Source organism: Phaseolus vulgaris, chromosome 11, assembly GCF_051622355.1.
Source record: "Phaseolus vulgaris cultivar YP4 chromosome 11, ASM5162235v1, whole genome shotgun sequence".
NCBI classification, from domain to species: domain Eukaryota; kingdom Viridiplantae; phylum Streptophyta; class Magnoliopsida; order Fabales; family Fabaceae; genus Phaseolus; species Phaseolus vulgaris.
In genome coordinates, this window is record NC_143508.1 from 8,532,320 (window position 1) to 8,555,367 (window position 23,048).

The 23,048-nt window shown below is 34.2% G+C and overlaps 2 protein-coding genes across 3 annotated transcripts; both read right to left on the reverse strand.

Moving 5' to 3' along the window:
• Positions 1 to 215: 215 nt before the first annotated feature.
• LOC137827184 (recQ-mediated instability-like protein) lies at positions 216 to 8,359 on the reverse strand. 2 transcript variants are annotated; one of them, XM_068633413.2, is made up of 4 exons: positions 8,193 to 8,358; positions 8,007 to 8,115; positions 6,310 to 6,371; positions 216 to 598 (listed from the first exon to the last, which is right to left on the reverse strand). In XM_068633413.2, exons 1-4 carry the CDS (start codon positions 8,310 to 8,312, stop codon positions 485 to 487), a joined length of 405 nt encoding a protein of 134 aa, XP_068489514.1. In that variant the 5' UTR covers positions 8,313 to 8,358; the 3' UTR covers positions 216 to 484. The 2 variants fall into 2 exon arrangements, with proteins under 2 accessions (XP_068489514.1, XP_090153325.1); XM_090297199.1 differs by lacking the exon at positions 216 to 598 and adding an exon at positions 5,481 to 5,598 and having other exon boundaries at positions 8,193 to 8,359.
• Positions 8,360 to 9,258: 899 nt separating this feature from the next.
• On the reverse strand, positions 9,259 to 12,297 carry LOC137833007 (GDSL esterase/lipase At5g22810). Its single transcript, XM_068641407.2, has 6 exons — positions 12,091 to 12,297; positions 11,256 to 11,629; positions 11,011 to 11,141; positions 10,671 to 10,904; positions 10,290 to 10,545; positions 9,259 to 9,692 (listed from the first exon to the last, which is right to left on the reverse strand). Exons 2-6 carry the CDS (start codon positions 11,536 to 11,538, stop codon positions 9,499 to 9,501), a joined length of 1,098 nt encoding a protein of 365 aa, XP_068497508.1. The 5' UTR covers positions 11,539 to 11,629; positions 12,091 to 12,297; the 3' UTR covers positions 9,259 to 9,498.
• Between the last annotated feature and the right edge of the window lie 10,751 nt (positions 12,298 to 23,048).

The window sequence follows — 23,048 nt, forward strand, 5'->3', positions numbered from 1 at the left end:
TTTTAATCACAACTGAATCATAGATTTCTGAATCAAGAGTTATATTACAAATATGTATATGTCATAGACAATGTGACGGAAGAAAGAAAACCCTAGGGTATTCATCTAGTTGTGGAATACCATTTTTACTCAATTTAGATATTTCGGGGGGTCTATGTATGACCAACAAAGTAAAAATTAAATCCCTAAACGTAAGATAAGGATAACCAACTGTAAAAGGTAATGCATACTAATTATCCTAAATTAAAATAAAATCCGTAAATATAAAATCAAGATTAAAATGCTAAAAATGCCTAATTGGAACAATGCAGCAGTCATTTTGCAATGCACTTTGTTGGTGGATTTCTCGGAATAAAGATATATACATCTGAATACAAACTCAATCTTAGAAAGTTCTGTGTGCTAACTTGCCAAAAGAAGGGAACTTCCCGATATCAGATGCCAACCTCAATAATGCCAATCTCTGTTTAATCAGATACTCACATCATGTAAATTCTTCAACAAGAGGCTGATAGAACATTTTGTATGCCTCAATCACTTCAAGATACCACATAGCCTCTCGGTCAGGAGATGACGAAAGATCAACAATCTTGTGAATCTGTTACAATTATCAGTTTAAATTAGACTGTTTTGCCCCACAATCCCTTTATTGTTTCCACTATATAGAGCAATACTATGATGTCTTCTATTATTTCCTTTAACATGGGAAATTCAGGTGCCGTTATCATGCAGACATAGAGTGTGAAGATAAACCACATAAGACAAATTGAGAAGACACTCAAAACAGTAATTTTAAGTGTTATTAGGGTGAAATCCAGCGTGAGTTAACCGAGATCGTTCTTTATGAATTAGAGGCAGCATCATATGTGTTTCGATTCCAGTCAAAATTGAAGTTTTCACATCAGTAATTCACGTTAGCCTCTAATACACAACTTTTTTGCTTGACTCAGTGATGTAAAATTCTAATTTAATTAGAGAACAACACAACGCACTAACTTTAGAGTTGTGTCCCTTTCTTTATTTGTGAGACCAGTATTTCACACCCAATAACAAACGGTGATAAACGAGTGCCTAAGGAGAGCTGCCTAGCATTAAACCTTGGGAAGAACAAATTCGGCTTATTTCATGTTAGTTCAGATAATCATCGTGCCCTTCTCAGGAGTACGTCTAGAATAGAATACAGAAAAGGCTATAAGTTATTCACGGTTAGGATACATCTAAACCTGTTCATTATAAATATATACATAGTACTACATGCTCACTATGAAACAACTTATTGAAAAGACGAACGTCAACAAATTGTGAAGGCAGTTAATAAAACATGGCAGCCAGCTAGTCTAATTCTGTATGAATCCTAGTTTTTACATTGCTATAAATAACAAACTCTGTAAATGGGCTGCCATATTCAGAAATTCAATCAAACACATCTTGAAATCTTCTCTCTTAAATCAATACAATTCTTTGGATTCTATTCTCACAATTGGAATCCCTAAAATTTTGTAGTTCTTCCAATAGTTTCTATTCCTATTTCTACCTTCATTAGTGGTATCAACTTGGACCTTCCATCGGCAGTTATGGCAGATGCAACTCGTAATCAAGCTGCGATGCATGAACAAGAGGAGCGGTTGGAGAACAGAATCAATCACCATGAAACTTGAAGCACATTTAATTGAGATTGCATCTTCAATTCGGGAAGCAATTGATTTTTTGGTTGAGCAGCAAATGTCTGAAACTATCCAGAGAGGAGTACGTCATTCAAATTCCAATTATTCTTGTGAACACGGTTGGAGCAAGTTGATTTTCTGTGTTTTGCTGGTGATGCGATTCAGCAATGGATTTACCAATGCGAAATGTATTTCGCAATTGATGGCACTCGGGAGGATATTAGAGTGAAATTGGCGGTAATTCACTTTGAAGGGAAGGCACTCCAGTGGCATACCTCTTTTGTGAAGAATCTTCCAGGAGGTAACCTTCCTAATTGGACCGAGTTTACACAAATACTAATTGATTGTTTTGGTGAAGTGCGACAATCCAATGTCTAAACTTATAACTTGAGGCAGCAGGGAACTGTGGTGGAGTATCATGATCAATTTGATGCAGTCACTTCTTGACTAGACCTAATTGATGCCCACTTATTAAGTTGTTTTTTAGGAGGCTTAAAGAAGGATATTCAAATGACAGTCAGAATGTTTCAGCCTACAGATGTAAGAAAGGCATTTCAGTTGGCTAAATTGTATGAATCAACTTATAGTTCAAACATATATACCAAAATCCTTCCTAAAATCCAGAAAACACACTTTACTACAACAGCTATTTTGCCCACTCCTAATCTATACACAAAGCTCTGGACTTCACCTCAGTACAAACCAAAGACAGCTTAATAAAAAACTAACCCCTGCTTTTATGGCTGAGAGGAGATCTAGAGGACTCTGTTATTTTTGTGATGAACCATATAGTCCTGCACATGCTTTGACACACAAAGCTTGAGATTCATGTCATGGAGATGAGTGATACTGATGACGAAAATGTAGATCAGTTTAATGTTACTCAAGAAGATGGTAGTACTTCGGACCCTGAAATTTCAGTGAATGCACTGACAGGTATAGCCAGCTTCAAAATGATAAGAGTAACTGGTTACTATAAGAATAAACCTTTGCATATACTCATTGACAGTGGAAGTACCCATAATTTTCTAGATGAGGAAGCAGCTAAGAAATTGGGCTGTCATATAACCAATATTCCTACCTTAAGCGTGGTAGTCGCTGATGGGGCTGGAGTAGCTATTACTTCTTCTGTTAAGCAGTTTCCCTGGACAATTCAAAATACTGGATTTACTTAACGTTTATTGGGATGTTGTGATGTGGTGCTCGGAGTTGAGTGGTTAGTTACTCTAGGGGACATTACATCGAACTTTGATAAGTTGTCCATGCAATTTTTTGTTCAAGGTAAGAAGCTGGTATTGAGAGGGGCAACAGGTGAGGGACTTAAGACAGCCAGGAAAAAATAGTTGCAGAGGATAATTGCTTCTGGTGTGCATTTATCCATGCTACAATTGTGTGACAAGGATACTAGCTGACAGCCAAATTATTCATAAATCTATAGAGTAATTACTATTGTAGTTTGATGATATTTTTCAGGAACCTACAGGACTACCACCTAAGAGAAAAGGACACGATCATAAAATTGTAGTTAGTGCAGGATTATCTTAAGTCCGGGGATAATACAGAAAAGTAACAGTCCTTTTGCAAGCCCTGTTGTCCTAGTTGGTAAGAAAGATGGCTCTTGGAAACTCTGTGTTGACTATAGAGACCTTAATAAGCAAACAATTAAGGGCAGGCTTCCTATTCCTTTAGTAGATGACATTTTAGATGAGCTGCATGGTGCTGAGGTGTTTTCAAAAATTGATTTACGGTCAGGATATAATCAAGTGAAAATGGAGGCCAATGACATCCATAAGACTTCATTTAAGACACATGGGGGCCACTTTGAGTATCTGGTCATGCCTCACCAATGCTCCAGCCACTTTCCAAGGTCTCATGAATGAGGTTTTTAACAAATATCTGCTACGTTTCTTGCTGGTATTTTTTTTGACATTTTAATATACAGCAAGGTTTTGCAACACTATCTTCTCATTTGGATGGTATTGTTGACTATGAAAAGGAATTCTTTATAGCTAAGAAATCCAAATGCTACTTTGGTTTAGAAAGATCTGAGTATTTAGGCCATTTCATTTAAAAAATAATGGTGTATCAACTGACCCTGCAAAAATCATGGCTGTCAAGAATTGGCCACTACCAACATCTTTGAAGCAGCAGAGGGGATTTTTGGAACTCGCAGGGTATTACAGATTTGTTCAAGGGTATGGTGCTATTGCAAGACCCTTAACCAATATGTTAAAGAAAAACCATTTTCACTGGCCTGAGGAAGCGAAAGCTGCATTCCAGTCTCTTGAAGATAGTCTGATTCAGTCACCAGTATTGGCATTACCTGACTTTTCAAAGGAGTTTGTCATTGGCAGTGCTTTTATTAGCAGAGTTCTTAATAGGCAGCAACAATCCCTTTTCACATATGAAAAGTAACTGTTGTCAGTGGTCTTTGCAGTTCAGAAGTGGAGGCATTATTTGTTGAATACTCACTTTATTATTCGAACAGACCACAAAAGCCTGCAGTATAATTTGAGCCAAAGGTTGACTACAACCTTCCAGCAGAAATGGCTGGTGAAATTGATGGAATTTGACTTCACAATTGAGTTCAAACAGGAGAGAGAAAATTGTGCGGCAGATGCTTTATCAAGGTTGGAAGCAGTAGACTGTCAAGCAATGACAACTATCATACCAGAAAGCAATACGTTGAACAGAATCATGGACTCTTGGCAGGCTGATCCTGACATTAAAAAATTGATCCAAGACTTACAAACCGATGCTTCTTCACATAAGCATCATACTTGGCATCATAATGAACTCAGAAGGAAGGGAAGACTGGTAGTTGGGAAAGATGCTGCCCTAAGGACTGATTTGTTACAATGGATACATGTTGGTCCTACTAGTGGCCACTCTGGTCAGGAAGCCACACTGAAACGGTTGAAATCAGTTGTATATTGGAGAGGCATGACCAAGGATGTTAGAATGTTTGTGCTGAATTGTGAAGTCTGCCAGAAATGTGAGTATGACAAATCTACCTATCTGGGTTTGCTACAACCTTTACCAGTTCCTGAGAGGATATGGCAGCATATAACAATGATTTTATTGAAGGACTGCCAAATTCCATGGGCGAACAGGTATTATACGTGGGAGTTGACAGATTAAGTAAGGCTGCCTACTTTATGGCCCTAACACACCCCTACACTGCTACTGAAGTTGCTCAAGCTTTCTTGGACAATGTGTTCAAGTTACACGGGTTTCCAGAATCTGTAACCAGTGATAGGGACCCTATATTTGCCAGCCAGTTTTGGAGGGATTTGATGACCTTTCAAGGGGTTCAGTTACAACTATCTTCAGCTTACCATCCACAATCTGAAATACTGAATAGATGCTTGGAGACATTTTTGAGATGTATGTGTTGTGATGCTCCTCACGAGTGGTCTAAATTGCTTTCTCTAGCAGAATGGTGGTACAATACTAACCATCATACTTCCATACAGTGCAGTCCTTATGAAGTTATGTTTGGCCAGCTTCATCCAATTTACCTTCCTTATGTGCATGGAGAATCAAAGGTGGAGGTAATTGATCGAAGTTTGCAGAAAAAAGAGGAGGCATTAAGATTTGTAAAATTCCATATGAAGAGGGTCCAAGAAAGAATGAAACAACTAGCCAACAAGAGAAGTGATAGATCTTATGACATTGGTGATTTTGTGTATGTCAAGCTACAACAATACAAACAAATTTCAGTCACATTCAGATCTAATGCAAAGCTAGCACCTAAATATTTTGGGCCATTCCTGCTCGAAGATAAAATTGGAGCTGTAGCCTACAAGCTCAAACTTCCATAGGGGTCTAAAATCCATGATGCTTTTTATGTTTCACAGCTTAAAAGACATGTTGGGGTGACACCAGTTTCAAGCTTCCTTCCTGGGGGGGGGGCAAAGAACCTGAAAGAATTCTGGATAGAACAAACAAAGTTGTCACCAAGGTGTTAGTCAAGTGGAAGCACTAGTTAATAGAAGATGCTACTTGGGAACTCTTCTATGATTTGAAGTAGAAACATCCCAAGGACAAGGGTTTTTTTTCAAGGCCCCGAATTGATGTAGGTGGTTAATAAAATGAGGCAGTCAACTGACAGCTACCTAGTCTAAATCTGTTATGAATTCTAGCTTTTACATTGTTATAGATAACAAACTCTGTAAATGAGCTGCGAAATTCAGAAATTCAATCAAACACATCTTGAAATCTTCTCTCCAAATCAATACAATTCTTCGGATTCTATTCTCACAATTGGAATCCCTAAAGTTTTGTAGTTCTTCGAATAGTTTCTATTCCTAGTTCTGCCTTCACTAAAAAAAAACCCAGTTCTACGGGAATGCCCAGTATCCTTAACAAAAGTACGTTTAGAACAGTTATCCACTATTGTAGGAATACAGCTGAGGTGTTGAGCAGCACAAAAAACATCTAAAAAATATTCTTTCCACAACATCCCCCAAATCTGAGTGCAATATAGACAGCCATATAGAAGTGCTCTCCCTCAGACAGAGATTGAAAATCAGATTTTCTACATTTATTGAACATCACCAAAACAAACGCCATTACTTAACTTTGTGGGTTGGAAATGCCTCTATCAGATCAAATTATAAACATACGTGTACAATATTATCACCTTGATCAAGGGAAGTTCTCCCGCACGTGCAACATATCCTCCAACCACCATTACATACATCCCTGACAAAGTAAATAAATTAAAATATAGAGTGAGCTATTTGAAGAAATACATCAAGTAGAAAATTTTGAGAAAACCCGTTAGTAGAATTTAAATCTAATTCAATCCTACAAAACAATTTATACAGGAAGGGAAGGGTCATCCTCTATATATATACTAGTATCTAATAATCTCAAATCTGAAGTTTGCAGGATTATATATTAAGTGGTAACCCTTACTTCTACCACCATTTACCACAACCAACGGCTCTATACAACATGTTACTTTTTTTTTCCGAGATGATTTGGCACCAATATTACTTCACCTTCAACCCAAAATCTTGAAGAAAATAATTATTTAGTTACTTGCTCCTTCTCCAGGAAAGTCTTTGATGCAGATACAGGGGAATAGATTAGCCGATTTTGATTGCTGGAGAAGAAGGTTTTGAGTGGAATGTTATTCATGGTTTCTGATGGGAGCAGAGGATGGGTCGGGGTGCCTATGATGATCCAAGGACAATTCAAGCAAGCTGAAATGCTTGGAAAGGGATGCTTTGGTGTTGGAGGTCTGAAAGTGATAGGGATCTTGGGAGAAGTTGAGATAGCTCTGGTGCTTTAATAGGCTTCGAGAGTATGCACTGCTTTGAGAAGTGCACTATCCTTCACTCAATTTATTCTCACCCACATGTGAGCTGGCGTAAACATCACTGGTATAGTTGTGAGAATGCTGGAACTGGTTTAGTGGTGCAGGACAGGCTTGCTGGAGCTTGGAGGCTGCTCATCGTGTACATACAACTACGGTTTTTTGGTTTTGCTTGGCATGGGTAAGTTGGGAAAAGGCTACAACAGATGAAGATATGGAAGGGTGGTGTTACGGAAGGACAACAGTAGGTGTATGTTAGGTGCTGGCTTTGGATGATGGTTTTTGGTTATTTTAGCTGGAAGGGGTGGTCTTGGAAGAACATGCTGGGGTAGAAACGGGTGAGGTGGGTTTGAGTGCAAGAGAAAACATCACTTTTTGGAGCCTGCTGCAGTTGAGAATATATATAAACACTTTGGAGTTTAGTGTTTGATTTCCTCATGCTTCTGTTGATGGGCTAAGCGACTTGCGTAGGTGAAAGATAGGATGGTATTTTGTAAGGCAAGTTACTTCGGGGTACTTGCTGCCTTTTCTACTGCTGAGGCATCCTTAGGATTTCATTTTAAGGGTTAGATCATAAGCTAAGAGCACCCTCCTCATGATTGCATGGAGGATGGGTTTAGTGGGTTTGTAAGCTCAATCCTGCTGCTATGATTCTGTTTTTGCAGGGTTTATCTTTGTATCTATCGCTGCAGGTATAGTCTCTTTATGGTTGCTCAGTGGTATAACCAGTTTGTGGTTTGTAAACGGGTTGGGATACCTCAAGTATCCCTCTTAATTTAATTCATTGCTGATAAAAAAAAAAAAATTACTTGCTCCTTATATAGTCCACTTTGTCACACACTAGATCGATCAATTTAACTGTGGCAGGATGTTTTGCTTTACAAATTATACTCGAGAAGACTCAGATTAAAATATCGAAGTGGAGTAATCTTAATGTTAGAAGCTGGTTTTTTACAGGAGTTGGACTCGTACAAATTCTAAGATTAATTGATCGAATGCAGAGAGGTGGAGTTTACCGAGCTGCCAGCCACGGTGGCGAAACTCCCCGGTGAGGGAGAGTTCGATGAGGCCGGTGCCGTCGTCGAGAAGTAGAGAGCCGGTGTCGGAGGCGGAGACAATAACGCCCTGAGAAATTAGGCAAAAATGAAAGACGAGGAAAACGGCAGCGTTTAGGGAATGCCAATGGAGAGGGAAGTCGAAACCTGTAACCAGGCGCGCTGGAAGAGGAGGCCACCAAGCGTGAAGCTGTTTTGAGAGGCTACTTCTCCCGCCTCCTTCAGCTGTGAGCACAAAAGCTTCAACGCTGCCAAGCTATAGTCCATTACCCTCTCTCTTCTCTCCGTCCGTTACAAAGGCTCTCTCATTTAAATTTTGTTGTCTTTCCGTATATTTATATCCGTATTTTAAATCACAAAGTTTCAAATATACAAATTAATGTCACTTCCAGATTTTATCATCCAGAAGTTTAACTGGAGAATATAAATAACCTTCTAAATGTCAATATCCGTAAACAAACATAAATGAGTCATGAATCTTAATTCTCAACACCATTTTACAACACATCATTTTGGATATGAAAATTCAGAACTCATAACTCACTTTCGAATATGACAATCCGAAAGCTTAAATGAAATATGAAAATGACCTTCTGAATTTCGAAATCCAAAATGTATAAAAATCACTTCTCGAGTTGTGCATCCGTAAGCAAAATAAAATCAAAGACAATGTTAAATTTTAAATTTTACGAGTGCATGTCATAAATGATATGATGTAGGAAGAAATTGCCTTCCTTAAATATTTTGAAAAAGATTTGACACCAATTTATCATCAACATTTCATATAAAAAAAAGTCTAAGATATCATGTTCAACCCAAAATCCAATAAGCCATCATCATTTCATATAAGAAAATCAAGATTTCAATCCAAAATACTTAAGGTGAATCTTCTTCCTTGTATACATTCGTAATGAATGTGAGAGAAACTTAAATCTTAACAAATACATTATTCAAGGTTTTTAACTGAAAATGTCAAATCTACAATTTTGCAATCAACTTTTTTTATTTTAAAACTATATCTTCGTTATTAAAAATCACAGCTTTTTATGCTTGAATAGGTTAATGTTTCATATGCCATAAGTGTAAATTTTCTCATTATTATCAACAGTATATATTGAATTCCGATTTGGGTCGAAATCATTCCCCAATTTCATATTTCACCAGAGTTTACACTCCTCAAAGTTTCTGATTATCTTTGTGACTACAAAACAAATTTCTAAATGGAGTATTTTATTATGTTGCTACCATGCACCATAATATGCATAGTTGAGCAAAAAAGTATGGTTCACACACACCAAGCTTAGAGACAGTACTAACAAGGAATGTAAAAGCATACATTGATCTATGCAATTTAACATATAGAATCTCCTATAGTCTTTTACATAAGCATCTTCATACAACGCCAGCAACAAGAAGTGTAGAAAACCCAGAGTATGAACCATGAAGTGTTTGATTAGGATATGAGAGAGATGCCAGCAGCAACCAAACTATCCGCCAAAAGCTTGTTAGCAGCTTCTGAGGGATGGAAGCTATCCCAGAATACATACTCAGATGCATTGGCACATGTTCCTATGGAATTCCTATTGCACAAGATAGATGTCTCTATCAATCCAGTTCCACAACAAGCCTTCCTTGCTTCAAAAAATCCTGTGATGACACAATGCATGACACATAGGAAACAGTTAAACAATCCTGGTTCATAATGCTTGGATCACTAGTTCACTATACTTAGATCAGATAAAACTTAGATGCAGATTCTGAAGTACTTTGTGTATTGTTTCCAATCAGAATTAGAGTTTCGATTCAATGTTGATGATCATTTGATGCTTCATGCAAACGGTTGAAAATCCCACATCAACTAGAGATGAAGATATTTCATAATATATAAGTGAGTGCAAACTTCATCTTATAAGCCGATTTTGTAAGATTGAATTAGACAAGTCCATTTCTTAATGGTGATATCTAGTCATCTAGAACTAAGAGGAGAGTTTATCGGCCTTATTAGGTTTTGAAGTACACTTCTTAATACAAACTTTACTTAAAGCATCTAAGGAACTACATCTAAATTTTATCCATTTAGATTTTTACCATTTTCAGAAGGCTTGTTGACAGTTAACATTCCTGGTTTATAATCCATTAGACATTAGTTTAGCTCACTAGTCATTATGGACAAAACATGAATGCAGTTTTTCTTAAGAACTTTATTGTAATTTGAATCAGAAGTTATCTAATTAGATGTTGTACCATTTTCAGAAGGCTTGGTGACCAAGTTATAGAGAGGTTGGTAGATATCAAAGATGACCAAATTGAGGCCTGGAAGCATATTTTTCAAGTTACGAGATGTGGTGTTTAGCTTTTCATTGAAGTTAATTGCATCACTGTTTAAACTGGCCACACATTCGTTGCTCTGAAAACCAAAGAGAGTGATGGCTCCAGGTAAGCAACCTATTGGAGGCAATGATGTCACACCAATCCTCCTTGCTCCCAGTGAATGTAATCTCTGTTAAAGGCATGATTAAAAATGCAAATCATAATCAGCAAAATAAAATAACTTCACCTTTTCTTTTTGGAAAGTTTCAATCCATGGCATTATAGGACAAGATGTGAAGGTTGAGAAATGCATGCCTGGATGAAGTCTGAATAGCTCTGCAAGATCGTGTCTGAGAATTGATCAATTGTATAAAACTTGTTAAGCAAAGGATTTATGTAGTAGTTCTGAACAAAATCACTGGTCCCAGCACTGACAAGATATATAGCATCAGATATGATTGATGAAGCATTTGATTTCCCTGCTGCTTCCACCAATTTGTTCTGGCACTCCTTGTAGTATTCCAGCTGCTGGCTCAATGGAATTGTATTCTACAACCATGAAAACACACAACAGCATTTACCAATTATATGATGTTAAACAAAGAAGAAGAAAAAAAACAATGAGATATAGTCTAAAACTTCTAAAAGTGTTTACATATAGTTTGGCTGTGGGTTCATAGTAACCAGAAGAAGCTGAGGCAAAGTTGGCACCATTTAAGAGGTTATTTCCTTTGGTGTTTAAGTTGAGGTAAGCTGGGGGAGAAGAGGTAAATCCAAGGACTTCAGCTGCAGTGAATGAATTAATGGAACAAAGATCAAATCCAAGTTCAAAAAATGAGTGATAGAGCTTAGGAAAAAGATATTTAGTTAAATGGGGAATTGAGGAAAAAGTAATGGTACCTGTGAAGTCTGTGGCAAGCTTTCCATTGCAGAACCTTCCTGTTGGATCGTGATTCTCATAGTCTCTTCCATAAGGAGGGAAGTTTGCTTTAATAACAGTAATTTGGTGATTATTATTCCCCACATCAACAACCGAGTCCCCAAAAATGAACAATGCAGGCACCAGAGGCTGCCCATTGATCACATTGAGCAACAAAGAAAGAAGAAAAAAAGCCAAGAAGGACCTTGAATAATACCCCATACTTTTCAATACGCCTTCAGCAAAGAGCTTCTTGTTGTTCATGCAAAAACACACAACAGAAAAAGCAGCTCTGAAGATGGATTACAGTTTTGGGAACTGATAATCTGACTCTAGCCGCTTGCTTTGAATAAGGCTGCATTTCCAAGAACTTCATTAATGCTCCAACTTAAGTAAAGGGTATTGTATAACATAAGTCAATATACTGTCAAAATTCCTGTAACTTCAAAAACACTATTTGCATTATTAGTTTCAGGAATTTAGAAAAAAGAGGTTGCATGCTTGGATAAGGCACCAAATTTACTGTTGAGATGGAATTACTTAGGTGGAAACATGATAGCCTCACCTTTCTTAGCTGTTTCTCCTCTTAACATGGCTCAATTTAAGGAAAAGTTAACTCACTCTCAATCTCAAATGAAACCATAAACATGTGCTTAATCTAATAGAACCAATGAGAGCCATAAGGAGTGAAGGCACAGTTAGGCTTGGAGCTGAGAGTATTCTTCAGCACATACACTCAAACTAAAAACATGACAGAATTGAACTATTGACACATGAATTGAACTATTGACACAGAATATTTGTTAGTACACTTACCCCAGTAAGTACAAGAATTGAACTATTGACACATGATGTCTTCAACTGTCCAAAGATCCTAAGTTCCTATTTTTTAACCATACCAAATGTACACAACATGAACTCAACCAAGAACAGAAGGAAAAGGAGAAAGAAATTTGAGAGCATAAAGAAAGGGAGGTAGCAGTAACTTGTATTAGTTCATACATATTAATGCGGTTGGTGACCACTTAGTTTTGTATTGCGTGCCTTATTTATTCAAGTGGCAGCACCACTTTGATCACAACCTTTAGGTGTCTTTTCCTCAGTTCAACACAGGATTCTGTTGCAATATTTATTTTTTTTGTGTGAAAAATATACATTCAGATTATTTTTTAATTTTGATTGTAATATGTGAAATGAAAGATTCACTAAATAATCAATGTGAATTGCCAAGGTGACATTTTAAATCTGATTGGAAAACAATAGTTGACTACTTGTAAGATGAAATCTACACTAACAATTATCTATTTTTTTATTACTGTCATGCAATATTAATTATAAATAGGAAAAATTGTGTAGGATTTTTCATATTTTAAAATACACCGTCTTTATTAAAATGACTGAAAGGTTGTGAAATATTTTGATTTGTGTTGCATTATAATAATGAAAAAAGAGAGTTTGAATTAGATGTTGAATGTCTTATTTAGTTATCTTTGAAGTTTTTCAAAGTCAGATACAAAGCAACTAATAAAATAGTATTAAGAAGTACATAAAAGGTTTGTTACGTGATAAGTTAAATAAATTATTGTTAAAATAAACTTGATACTATGTTAAAAAATAATTTATTTAAATTAATTTTATAAAATCAACTTATATATAACTAGATATCTTTATTTTTAATCACATAGAATCTCAAAAAAACTATATAATATTAAAAATTTCAAAATTTATTTTAATTAATGATTATAATTTAAATTTAAATTTTATGAAAGTAAAATCAAAACTAAAATTTTATAGAATTTAAACAATTTTTGAAAATTTGTTAAGAACAAAAAATATTTAGCTCACCACATAATTCAAGAAATAGTTTTCTATCAATAAATGTAACTTATATTGTTAATAGATCCCTTGTTTCATCTCTTTATGTGATAAAACTAAATTAAAGATGAAGAAATAAAATCGAATCTTATATATCTTAAAGGAGAAAATTCTCATTAACCCTAAATTTAATATTAATTGTGTACAATGTTTTGCAGGAATTTTTTTTCAAGCTTTTAAGTGATAATCCTTGTATTTATACTATATAATTTTGGAGGATTACTAGTAGTATTCTTCAAGAAGTTTTTTTCTATCTTTCATTACATTACATTACATGTTATTATTAGTTGATTTTATATTAAAAATGATTTTTTAAAGTTTCGTATAAATTCATAAACTTAACCATTTATTTTTATTTCAATGAATAATCAAATATTAACATTATCACTTATTTTTTGTTATATGGAAAGAATAGATTAATGTGATTAATGAATTGCATTCACAATTTTTTTTATCTTCTTGCATGCTAATATGAATTTGTAGGAATATCGTGTGTGGAAGCGTGGTAATTTCAACCAAAGATTAAGAGAAATTAAAGTAACAAATAAAATGAGAATAATACCAGAAATTTTTAGGTGGAAACCTCCTTTAAAAAGAGGTAAAAAACCACCGGCGAGAGAGCCAAAACTTCCACTATAATGATACTGAGTACAATGAATTCTTGTTGATGTTTGTTGTGTTACATTGCTGGAAGGAAGCCACTATATATAGTGATTCTAGGAGACAACAACAATAAAAACAATTAATGATAAGTAATCTTTTTTTTATAACAATTAATTGTGAATTGTGAGTAACCTCTCAATGATTTCAATTAATTGTGAAACCTTCCAATTATGCCAAGAAAAGGATAAAGGTAACTCATAATCCACCGCAAAATGTTGTTGAATTACTTCTATGAAAAAAAACTAATGGAATAGTAACAATGTAACATTCAGATTGTTTAATTTACAAAAAAATTACACACTTATCGTCTTAAAACCATTAATGGAGTATAATTGGTAATAGTATATATTAACAAAGACGTTTCCTTAAATTTAAATGGGTTAATACGATAGTTTAGATAAATTTTAAGATGAGTAGTGAACTAGGAAAGGAAAAAATAATCTGTCAATTTATTTATTTTTATTAAAAATATGATCCATACAATGTTTATTTAATTAAATTATTTATGATATGTCAATTACTTCGATTGGTAACTTTTTTAACGTACAATTTGTCTTTAATAATAGAAATTGTTTAAATGAAATGAAAATTAAATTAAATTTTTTATAAATATAAAAACTTTATTATTAATGGTTCAATTTAATTAAAAGTTATCATCTCATTGTTTTTTTTAGTTGGTTGTATATTGGATGATTTACACGTTCTGACTTTTTGTGGACAAAATATTTGCCACTTTAGAATCTTAGTGGTGGTGCCTTTGGTTTAATGGTAGGGTTTTTTGTAAACATGTTGAGCTTTCTATGTTAAATCCAATGATTTTTTTTAATTTTGTTTTGAATAGCTATAATTTCAGGTAAAATTTTTTTTATTGTTTTTTATTGTTGAATGAGAAGGTTGGTTCTTAGATTGGATTAGATGATTAATGCATTGGATTTGTGTTGTTGAATTTTGAAGTTTATATTGATTTCTTACCATCTTAATGGCCTAGATTAGAAGAATCAAAATTAGCATTATTATTTAATTTGAATAGTTTTCACTTTGAATTAGCTTAAACAATTTGTGTATTGGATTTGTTTAGTTGTTTCAGTAAAAATATATTATAGTTATTATGTATGTTAATTTGTGTTTCAAAATCAAATTTATTATTACTTTTGAAATCATTTAACATATAAAAATTCTTTTATCTTACTCTAAGTCTTGGTGATTTATTAGTATGTTGTATAAAAATATAATTTATATAATTAAATATATATATATATATATATATAAATAAATGTAAATGTAAATAAGAAAATAAAAAAAAATACAAAACAAATATTAATAAATATCACCATATACAAACAATTAAAAAAAAAACCAAACATACTACAATTAATATAAACAATCCATAAACAAAAATAATACACACAAATAAATAAATTGTTCAAGAAAAACCAAAGCCCTACCATCCCGCTCCAAATTTTTTTATTTTTTTTATTTCATATTTTATTTAAGCAGGACATTAAATATTTTAAATTTGTATTTATTTAAGATTTTGAATAATTTAACAACTGTATTTATGTGTGATATAAAATATTCAAGGTTTCATTTTTTTAGCAATTTTGAATAATTTAGGAATTTAATTTATTTCATATTTTTATTTAAGTGAAATATTAAATAATTTAGCTTTTGAATTTATTTATGATTTTGAAAATTTAGAAATTTTAATTATTTTATATTATTATTTAAGTAGGAAATACAATAATTTAAGATTTTGAAAAACTTGGAAATTTTATTAATTTTAGATTTTTGTTTAAGAATAAAATTAATAATTTTAGAATTTTTTTTAACTTTTATTTTTTTTATTTAAGAAGGTCATAAACCTTTTTTTTATTAATATTAATTTAGGATTTTGTAAAACTTATAAATTTTATTTATTTTAGATTTTTATTTATGTAGGACATAAAAGAATTTAAGATTTTAAAAAACTTAGAAATTTTATTTATTTGAGATTTTTATTTAAGTGTATTACATAAAATAAATTAGAATTTGTATTTATTTAGGATTTTGAGTAATTTAGAAATTTTCTTTATTTCACATTTTTACAAACATTTAACAATTTAGGATTTATATTTATTTAGAAGTTGGAATAATTTAGAAATTTTATTTATTGTAAATTTTTATTTAAGTATTACATTAAATAATTTAGATTTGTATTTAATTAAGATTTTGAATAATTTATGAATTTCATTTATTTCAAATATTTATTTCTGTATGACATTAAATAATTTAGGTAAGTATATATTTAGAATTTTGAATAATTTTGGAATTTAATTTATTTTGGATTTTATTTAAGTAGAACATTAAATAATTTAGGTTTTTTATTTATTTAGGATTTTTTAAATTTTAGATTTATTATTATTATTATTTAATTAGGAAACAAAATAATGTAGGATTTGAATTTATTTAGAATTTTGGAAAATATAGAAAATTTATTAATTTTAGATTTTTATCCAAGAATGACATTAAATAATTTAGGATATCGATATATTTAAAATTTTGAATAATTTAAGAATTTTATTGATTTTTTATTTTTATTTATAAATGATTTTGAAAATATTTGGATTTTATTTATTTAGGATTTTGAAAATCTTAGAAATTTTATTTATTTGATATTTTTATTTAATTATAAAATAAAATAATTTCATATTTTTTATTGACTTAGGATTTTTAAAAGCTTTGAAGTTTTATGTATTTGAGATTTTTATGTATGACATAAAGTAAGCTAGGATTTGTATTTATTTAGCCATTGCTAGTCACACAGAACACACATTAAGAAACTCATTGAGTCTGGTCACTCATTTTGGGCCAGCAGAAGCATGAACTCGTTTTCTTTCCAGCTAAAGTCTCACAATGTGTCACGTGTAAAACATTCTTCTTATGATAAATTTGATTTTTTGTTTATTTTTTTCAAAAAATTCGTGAGAACGTGTACAAAGTTACATGTTTGTGCTCCCTCAATTGTTATATATAGATATAAATATAGATTAATTGGATAAATTAGTAATATATATTTAAATAAACAATAATTTACTTGTGTAATGGAGGAAATAAGTTTAGAAATTATGAAATAAAGTATAATAAAATGATAATAAATGTTTTATTATATATTTAGTTTTCGTTATCTTAAAAGAATGATTATATATATATATATATAAACTTACTCGTATTTTGGAATTCATATATTTTTTGTAAAATTCTAACCTTTAGAAGATATTAGTGTTTGTTGACACTATTCATATATTTTCAGTCCTTGTAATAATATTGTGGAAAAACAAAGGAAAAAAGAAAAAGAAAGAAAAATGAAGTGTAAAAAAAAACACTTATAATTTGTTTGGTATAGGGTGTATTATTCATCTACATGGAAACAAGTTGGAATCAAACCATTTTGAATAAATTAATTTGATAGGAAATGAGAACGGGAAATTTTGAGAGAAGAGGAGAAAAACAACTCCATTGTTTCATAAGATGATATTACCTTCGTCTTTTTTTTTTTTTCAGTGTGCATACAAAACTTTGCAAATTGAATTCAAATGATGTTAGTTATATGTGAATTGCAATATAGAGTTGTTAATGTTTAAAAATGTTACAGGTGTGTTTTTCATGGTGATGGTTTGATAAATCAAGTAAGATTTCAGAGTTGAAACACACATGAAATAAAAAAGGAAAAAAGTAATCACCATACTATTATTAAATGTAATATAAAATCGAATATATATATATATATATATATATATATATATTTATATTGTAATACAATCAATTATACTACGTTATATAATAAAATATAATAATGATAATAGTAATAAAATTAAAAATAATAATAATAATTTTGGAAAGTAATAAAAGAATAATATATTTTAATATTTTTAATAATAGAAAAAGAAGTAAATTTATAAAATAATAATAATAATAATATACGTATAAAATAGTAATAAAATTATAAAATAATAATAATAAATTATATTATAGTAACAATAAAATAATAAAATTTGAATAACTAATATCTATAAAATAATAATAAATAATAGATTTAAATATTTTTTTATCTATACCTATATATAAAGGGAATTTTCCATAATAACTATTTTTTTTACACAATTTTTTTCTGATTCTACCTTTATTTAATATATCTCATTTTATTAATATAATGGATTATTTTGTCATTTCATATGAATTACTTAAAAAAAATATTTTTTTAAATTAATATTAATGTACAAGTTTTATATGACTCTCACTTTTTCCTTAGTTCCTTATTTTAAGGCAACAAAGAGAGCATGATCTCACACATTTCCACACTAAATCTCACACCTCCACTTTCAATCACTCATCCAAAATTATTTATGTATATACATTACATTTCTATCATCGTGAAAATTGAATAAAAGAAGAAAATGTCGATACAGAGGCGCAATATTGCTTGTGTTTTCACTAGTAATAATAAAAGAAATAAATTTATAAAATAAAAATAATATAAATATAATAAAATAATAAAATCATAAAATAATAATAAATTGTAAAATCTATATCTATACCTATATATAAATCTATACCTATATATAAAGGGGATTCTCCTCTTAACTGCTCTTAATTTTTTTTCCTATTTTATTCTTATATTAATATTTAATTTTATTATTGTATTATGGTCATGGTGTCATTTCTTATTTCCCTCTTAACTGCTTTTAATTTTTTTTTCCATTTTATCCTTACTTAATAATTTATTGTATTAATTTATTTTGGTTATTTGGACATTTTATAATTTCAAAAATTAATAAAATAATTTTAAAATTTTAAAATTTATTTTATTTGTTATTATTTAACTGGAGAGTGGAGAGAGTGGAGGGATTGATTAGTTACTTTTCTGTTTTAAAGATTTTCTTCTCTATTAAATAAAAACTTAAAGATATTTGTAATATTTTGTGGACCAATTTAGCAGGAGAGTAGAGATTTGGCTGATATTCTTTTTTATTAAAATTGAATTAAGAAACACATTTTATGATTCTCCACCACACATAACCCACGTATACTACTTCCCACTTTCTCTCTCCTATATAGGTACCTACTTCCCACTTTCTCTCTCCTATATAGGTACCTACTTCTCACTTTCTCTCTCCACTCCACATAACACATTCTTTTTTTACCATACTTCTCACACTACTACTTTTTAACTTTATACTCTTTAATTTCTCATTTTAATGTTATTAAGAGAAATTATTTTTAAAAAATAAAAAAAATACTAAAAAAATAAAAAATGCGGTTACACGGGCACGTGCCTGTGTTCCCGCTAGTCTTCTTTATATAAAGGATTCTCCATTATAACTGCTTTTTGGTATACACATTTTTTTTCTGATTTGATCCTTATTTAATATATCTCATTTTATTAGTACAATGAAGTATTTTGTCATTTCATATAAATTACTCAAAAAAAATATTATTTTTTAATTTTTAAATTAATATTAATGTACATTTTTTATATGTTGACTTCCACTATTTCCTTAATTCTTTATTTTAGGACAACAATGAAGAGAGAGAGAGCATACTCTCACACATTTCCACACCAAATCTCACATATCAGATAAAATAACCTCCATTTTCAATCATCATCTTCACTCCATTTCAAACAACTATATTTTTTGGTAAAACCATTATTCTTTTGTATCTATCATCAAGTTAATCCTAACCTTTTGAACATCATCACACTCTTCGATCCCAATACTACCAATGGAAGAAGTGAAAAAACTTGAAGAAAAAGAGAGACTCAAACCGGAGAAGAACAAAAAGAGGTTGTTTAATCAATACATCATTTCTTTTTACATGCTATTTTTTATTTTTTGTTCCGGCCGGTTGACCTGGGACGTCTTTATGCGCAACCTCACCCGTCAGCTAGGGACTCCTTCCCACTGGTTACCTGTGGATTCCTGCAAAGAAGGACAAAAGGGCGCCCTAGCGGCCGTTTGCACTCCAACGCTCAAGTCAGCTAGCAAGAAACACCAAAACTCTACACCTCCGTATCGGAGCACCGTGACTGGCACTCTAAAGGTGGTCTAATGAAACTGTGTATTGTGTCTCTTTTCTCCCTCTGGCAAACAAACTCTCTCTCCCTAGTCCCTTATGCCTAGTCTCAAGACCTGAGCAAGCAACTAGAGTGTACTCTGGGAAAGTCTGCCAAAAGTTCGAACCCCGTTTCCAACATTCAAGGCGCTATTTAAACTACTCCCACATTCAAAGCACCTTAAAGCGCATTTAATTATAAAACGTCCTGCGCATTTAAGACGTTCAAACCGCTTGGGAGCATTTATAGTACCTTAAATGCTCGAAACGTAAACTGTGTTAAATAACTTTAATTACCTTGTACCTGACAAAATGACGTTTCTATTTTGACTTGGCTGCTGTACACGTGGAGGGTCTCACAGCGCCGTGACCCCATCTGGGGGCATTTCCTCGTGTGAGTCCTCATACCTAGGAGTGCATCTGCGCAAGGGGTGACTTTTTGGGTGCCAACTCATGCCCCCAAACCTCTAGTCACTGACTTTGAGAGCGTATCTACCTTCCTCTCGTACCCTGCACCTGGCTGCCCCCGGGCGTGACCCTTCCCATGAGTCGTAACTATCCCAAGGGCGTCTCTGGGGCGGCATGGGCACTTCACGAGTCAGATTGCTCTACACTGGCGCTATTACTATGGCCTTAAAGCCACCTTTCTCTTCCCTTTATTGCTACCCCGGGTTATCGGGGTTTGAGGCCTTCCCACGACGTCACTCCCTCCATGGTCTTTCCTACCCATGGGTATCGGGGAGCAACACTGTGATTGCCTTGCTTTTGTGACATTTGACCTTGGCGACGCCCTAGCTAGGCGACGCCTTGACTTAGCGATGCCTTCACCTAGGCGACGCCTTACCTTGGCGACGCTTCCTCTCGGTGACGCCCCGCCTCGGCGATGCTTGCGCTTGGCGTCTCCTCACCTAGGCGACGCCTCATGTTGACTTTGACCCCGACGTTGACTTTGACCTTGACTTTGTCAACGCCCGGATACGGGACGATACACAAGCCCCCCAGTCTTAAGCTGAAGACTTGTCTTCAGCGCAAAGACTAAGGTCTCGCCCACGCCATCCACGTGTCACCCTGGTGATGTGTCATTCTTTGCTGACGTGACACTTCTCGAACTATTGACGTGACATTCTCTGAACCATTGGGGTGCCCTTAATGGTTGATTGGACATCCTCTGAAGCGGGGAAGGTAACACCTTTTGGGGCCACGCTTAATCACGTGCCACGTGGCTCATCACACGGTCAGCCTCAAAAGTCCCTTGCGCTCCCCTTGAGCGCCTAATCCTTTGACACGCGGCTCAATCACACGGTCCCCAATTAGCGCCTCTTGGGTTGCAAATGTAATGTTTAAGTTATCCAAAACCCCGCGCTCAAAACCACTATTTCATCCATTCTCTCTGCATTTCCGCACTGTTCATCCCCTTCGAGCTCTTTCTCTGCGATCTCTGCTCTTTCCTTCGCGCTTCCATTCCTTCCACACTTCGACATTAAAAGGTATGATTTTTCCATCTCCATGACTCTTCTTCTTCGTCGCATTGCATCGCTGTGTATTGAACTGCCTGAGAATGTTTATGTTTTTGCGTTTCTGCATCCTTTCGCTCCTCCGTTCTTCTTCGTTCTCTTCGCAGTAATCTGGGCCACGGGCTCCGCCTCTATCCATTCAGCGGTGAGGTAATAGTCATCAAGTCGGACCAGGAGGAAGCGCGGAAATGTTATGAGAATAGCCTGAAAACGAAGAGGGGCGTGTTCATGGTGTTTGAACGTCCGCCAAGTGCAGACACAACGATGATTGAGGCGACGCCCGCTGGGTCAACGCCTGATGAGGCCACACCCGTGGGGGCGACGCCCGAGGCAGACACACTAATGGAGGAGGGCCCTCCAAATGGATAGAGGCGGAGCCCGTGGCCCAGATTACTGCGCACAAGGTGCAACACTTTGTTTGGAAGAACATTGTGTGCCGCTTTGGCGTGCCTAGGCGGCTAGTATCCGACAATGGAACCCCGTTCGCCAGCCAACAGTTGAGAAACCTGTGTGCAGAGGTAGGCATCAAGCAAGTGTTGGCATCAGTCGAACACCCCCAGACTAACGGGCAGGTAGAGTCAACGAATAGAGTTTTGTTGATAGGGCTAAAGAGAAGGCTAGAAAAGGCCAAAGGAGCGTGGGCGGAGGAAGTGCCAAGGATCGTATGGGCATACCACACCACGCCCCAATCTTCCACCATGGAGACGCCTTTCAGCTTAGTGTATGGGTCAGATGCGATGATCCCGGTCGAGATACACGAAAGCTTGCCACGCTTCCAAAATTTCGTGGCTGAGGAATCCAACGAAGAAAGGCGGGTGAACTTGGACCTACTAGACGAAGCCAGGGAGGAAGCCAAAATAAAGGCCGAAGCAGTAAAGAGAAGAGTAGAGCGACAATATAGCTCTAAGGTGAAGCCACGGCAGTTTCAGATTGGCGACCTAGTTATGAGGAATGCTCACCCCTATGAGCTAGAGAATAAGCTGTCTCCCAAGTGGACCGCACCCTTTAGAGTTACCGAGGCTAAGGGCAATGGTTCGTACAACCTAGAGACTTTGGAAGGGGGTCCCATTCCGCGCAGTTGGAATGCAGCCAACTTGAAGTTTTATTTTAGTTGACTTATGTAAACAGCCATGTAGCAATTTTATTATAGGGGACACTCTTTTTCCCTCTCGGGGGTTTTTTAACGAGGTCACCCAAATAAAAGAAAGAGAAGTTCAAGAAAAGATTTGCCTCGGTTTTCATTTTCTTTCCACTCGAAGCGCAAGGCCAAAGGCTAAAAAGATGAAAGACAGATTCGAAATGGGCGATAAGCGTCGCCAAAAGGAAGTGTCGCCTAGGTAGGATGTCACCTAGTAAACATAACGGGGGAGCGTGGACAGTATGTTAAAAGAAGCGAATGCAGGCGAAGGTGTGCAAAAATGAAGCGGCGTTGCAGAAAGCGAAAAACATGACGCCAAAGAGTTAATATTACAAATAAAGTTCGAGATAAAGGTCAATGAGGCGAACAAGTACATGCCCTATGCTCAAACAAAAAGTACAAACATGACCACTTTTCAGTGGCCTCCGGAGTTGGGATGGGAGGAGGACGAAGCTCCGCTCTCGGCCCTCAGTGCCCGGGTAAGCTGTGACCTC

Excerpts from the sequence above, each read along its gene's own strand:
- LOC137833007 (XM_068641407.2), bottom strand. The coding sequence starts at position 11,538 with ATGAACAACAAGAAGCTCTTTGCTGAAGGCGTATTGAAAAGTATGGGG. Across the intron at positions 11,142-11,255 it reads GCTTGCCACAGACTTCACAG|CTGAAGTCCTTGGATTTACC; the intron begins GTACCATTACTT and ends CATTCACTGCAG. Across the intron at positions 10,546-10,670 it reads GCTATTCAGACTTCATCCAG|AGATTACATTCACTGGGAGC; the intron begins GCATGCATTTCT and ends TGCCTTTAACAG.
- LOC137827184 (XM_068633413.2), bottom strand. The coding sequence starts at position 8,312 with ATGGACTATAGCTTGGCAGCGTTGAAGCTTTTGTGCTCACAGCTGAAG. Across the intron at positions 8,116-8,192 it reads TCCAGCGCGCCTGGTTACAG|GGCGTTATTGTCTCCGCCTC; the intron begins GTTTCGACTTCC and ends CTAATTTCTCAG. Across the intron at positions 599-6,309 it reads GAGAACTTCCCTTGATCAAG|ATTCACAAGATTGTTGATCT; the intron begins GTGATAATATTG and ends TAATTGTAACAG.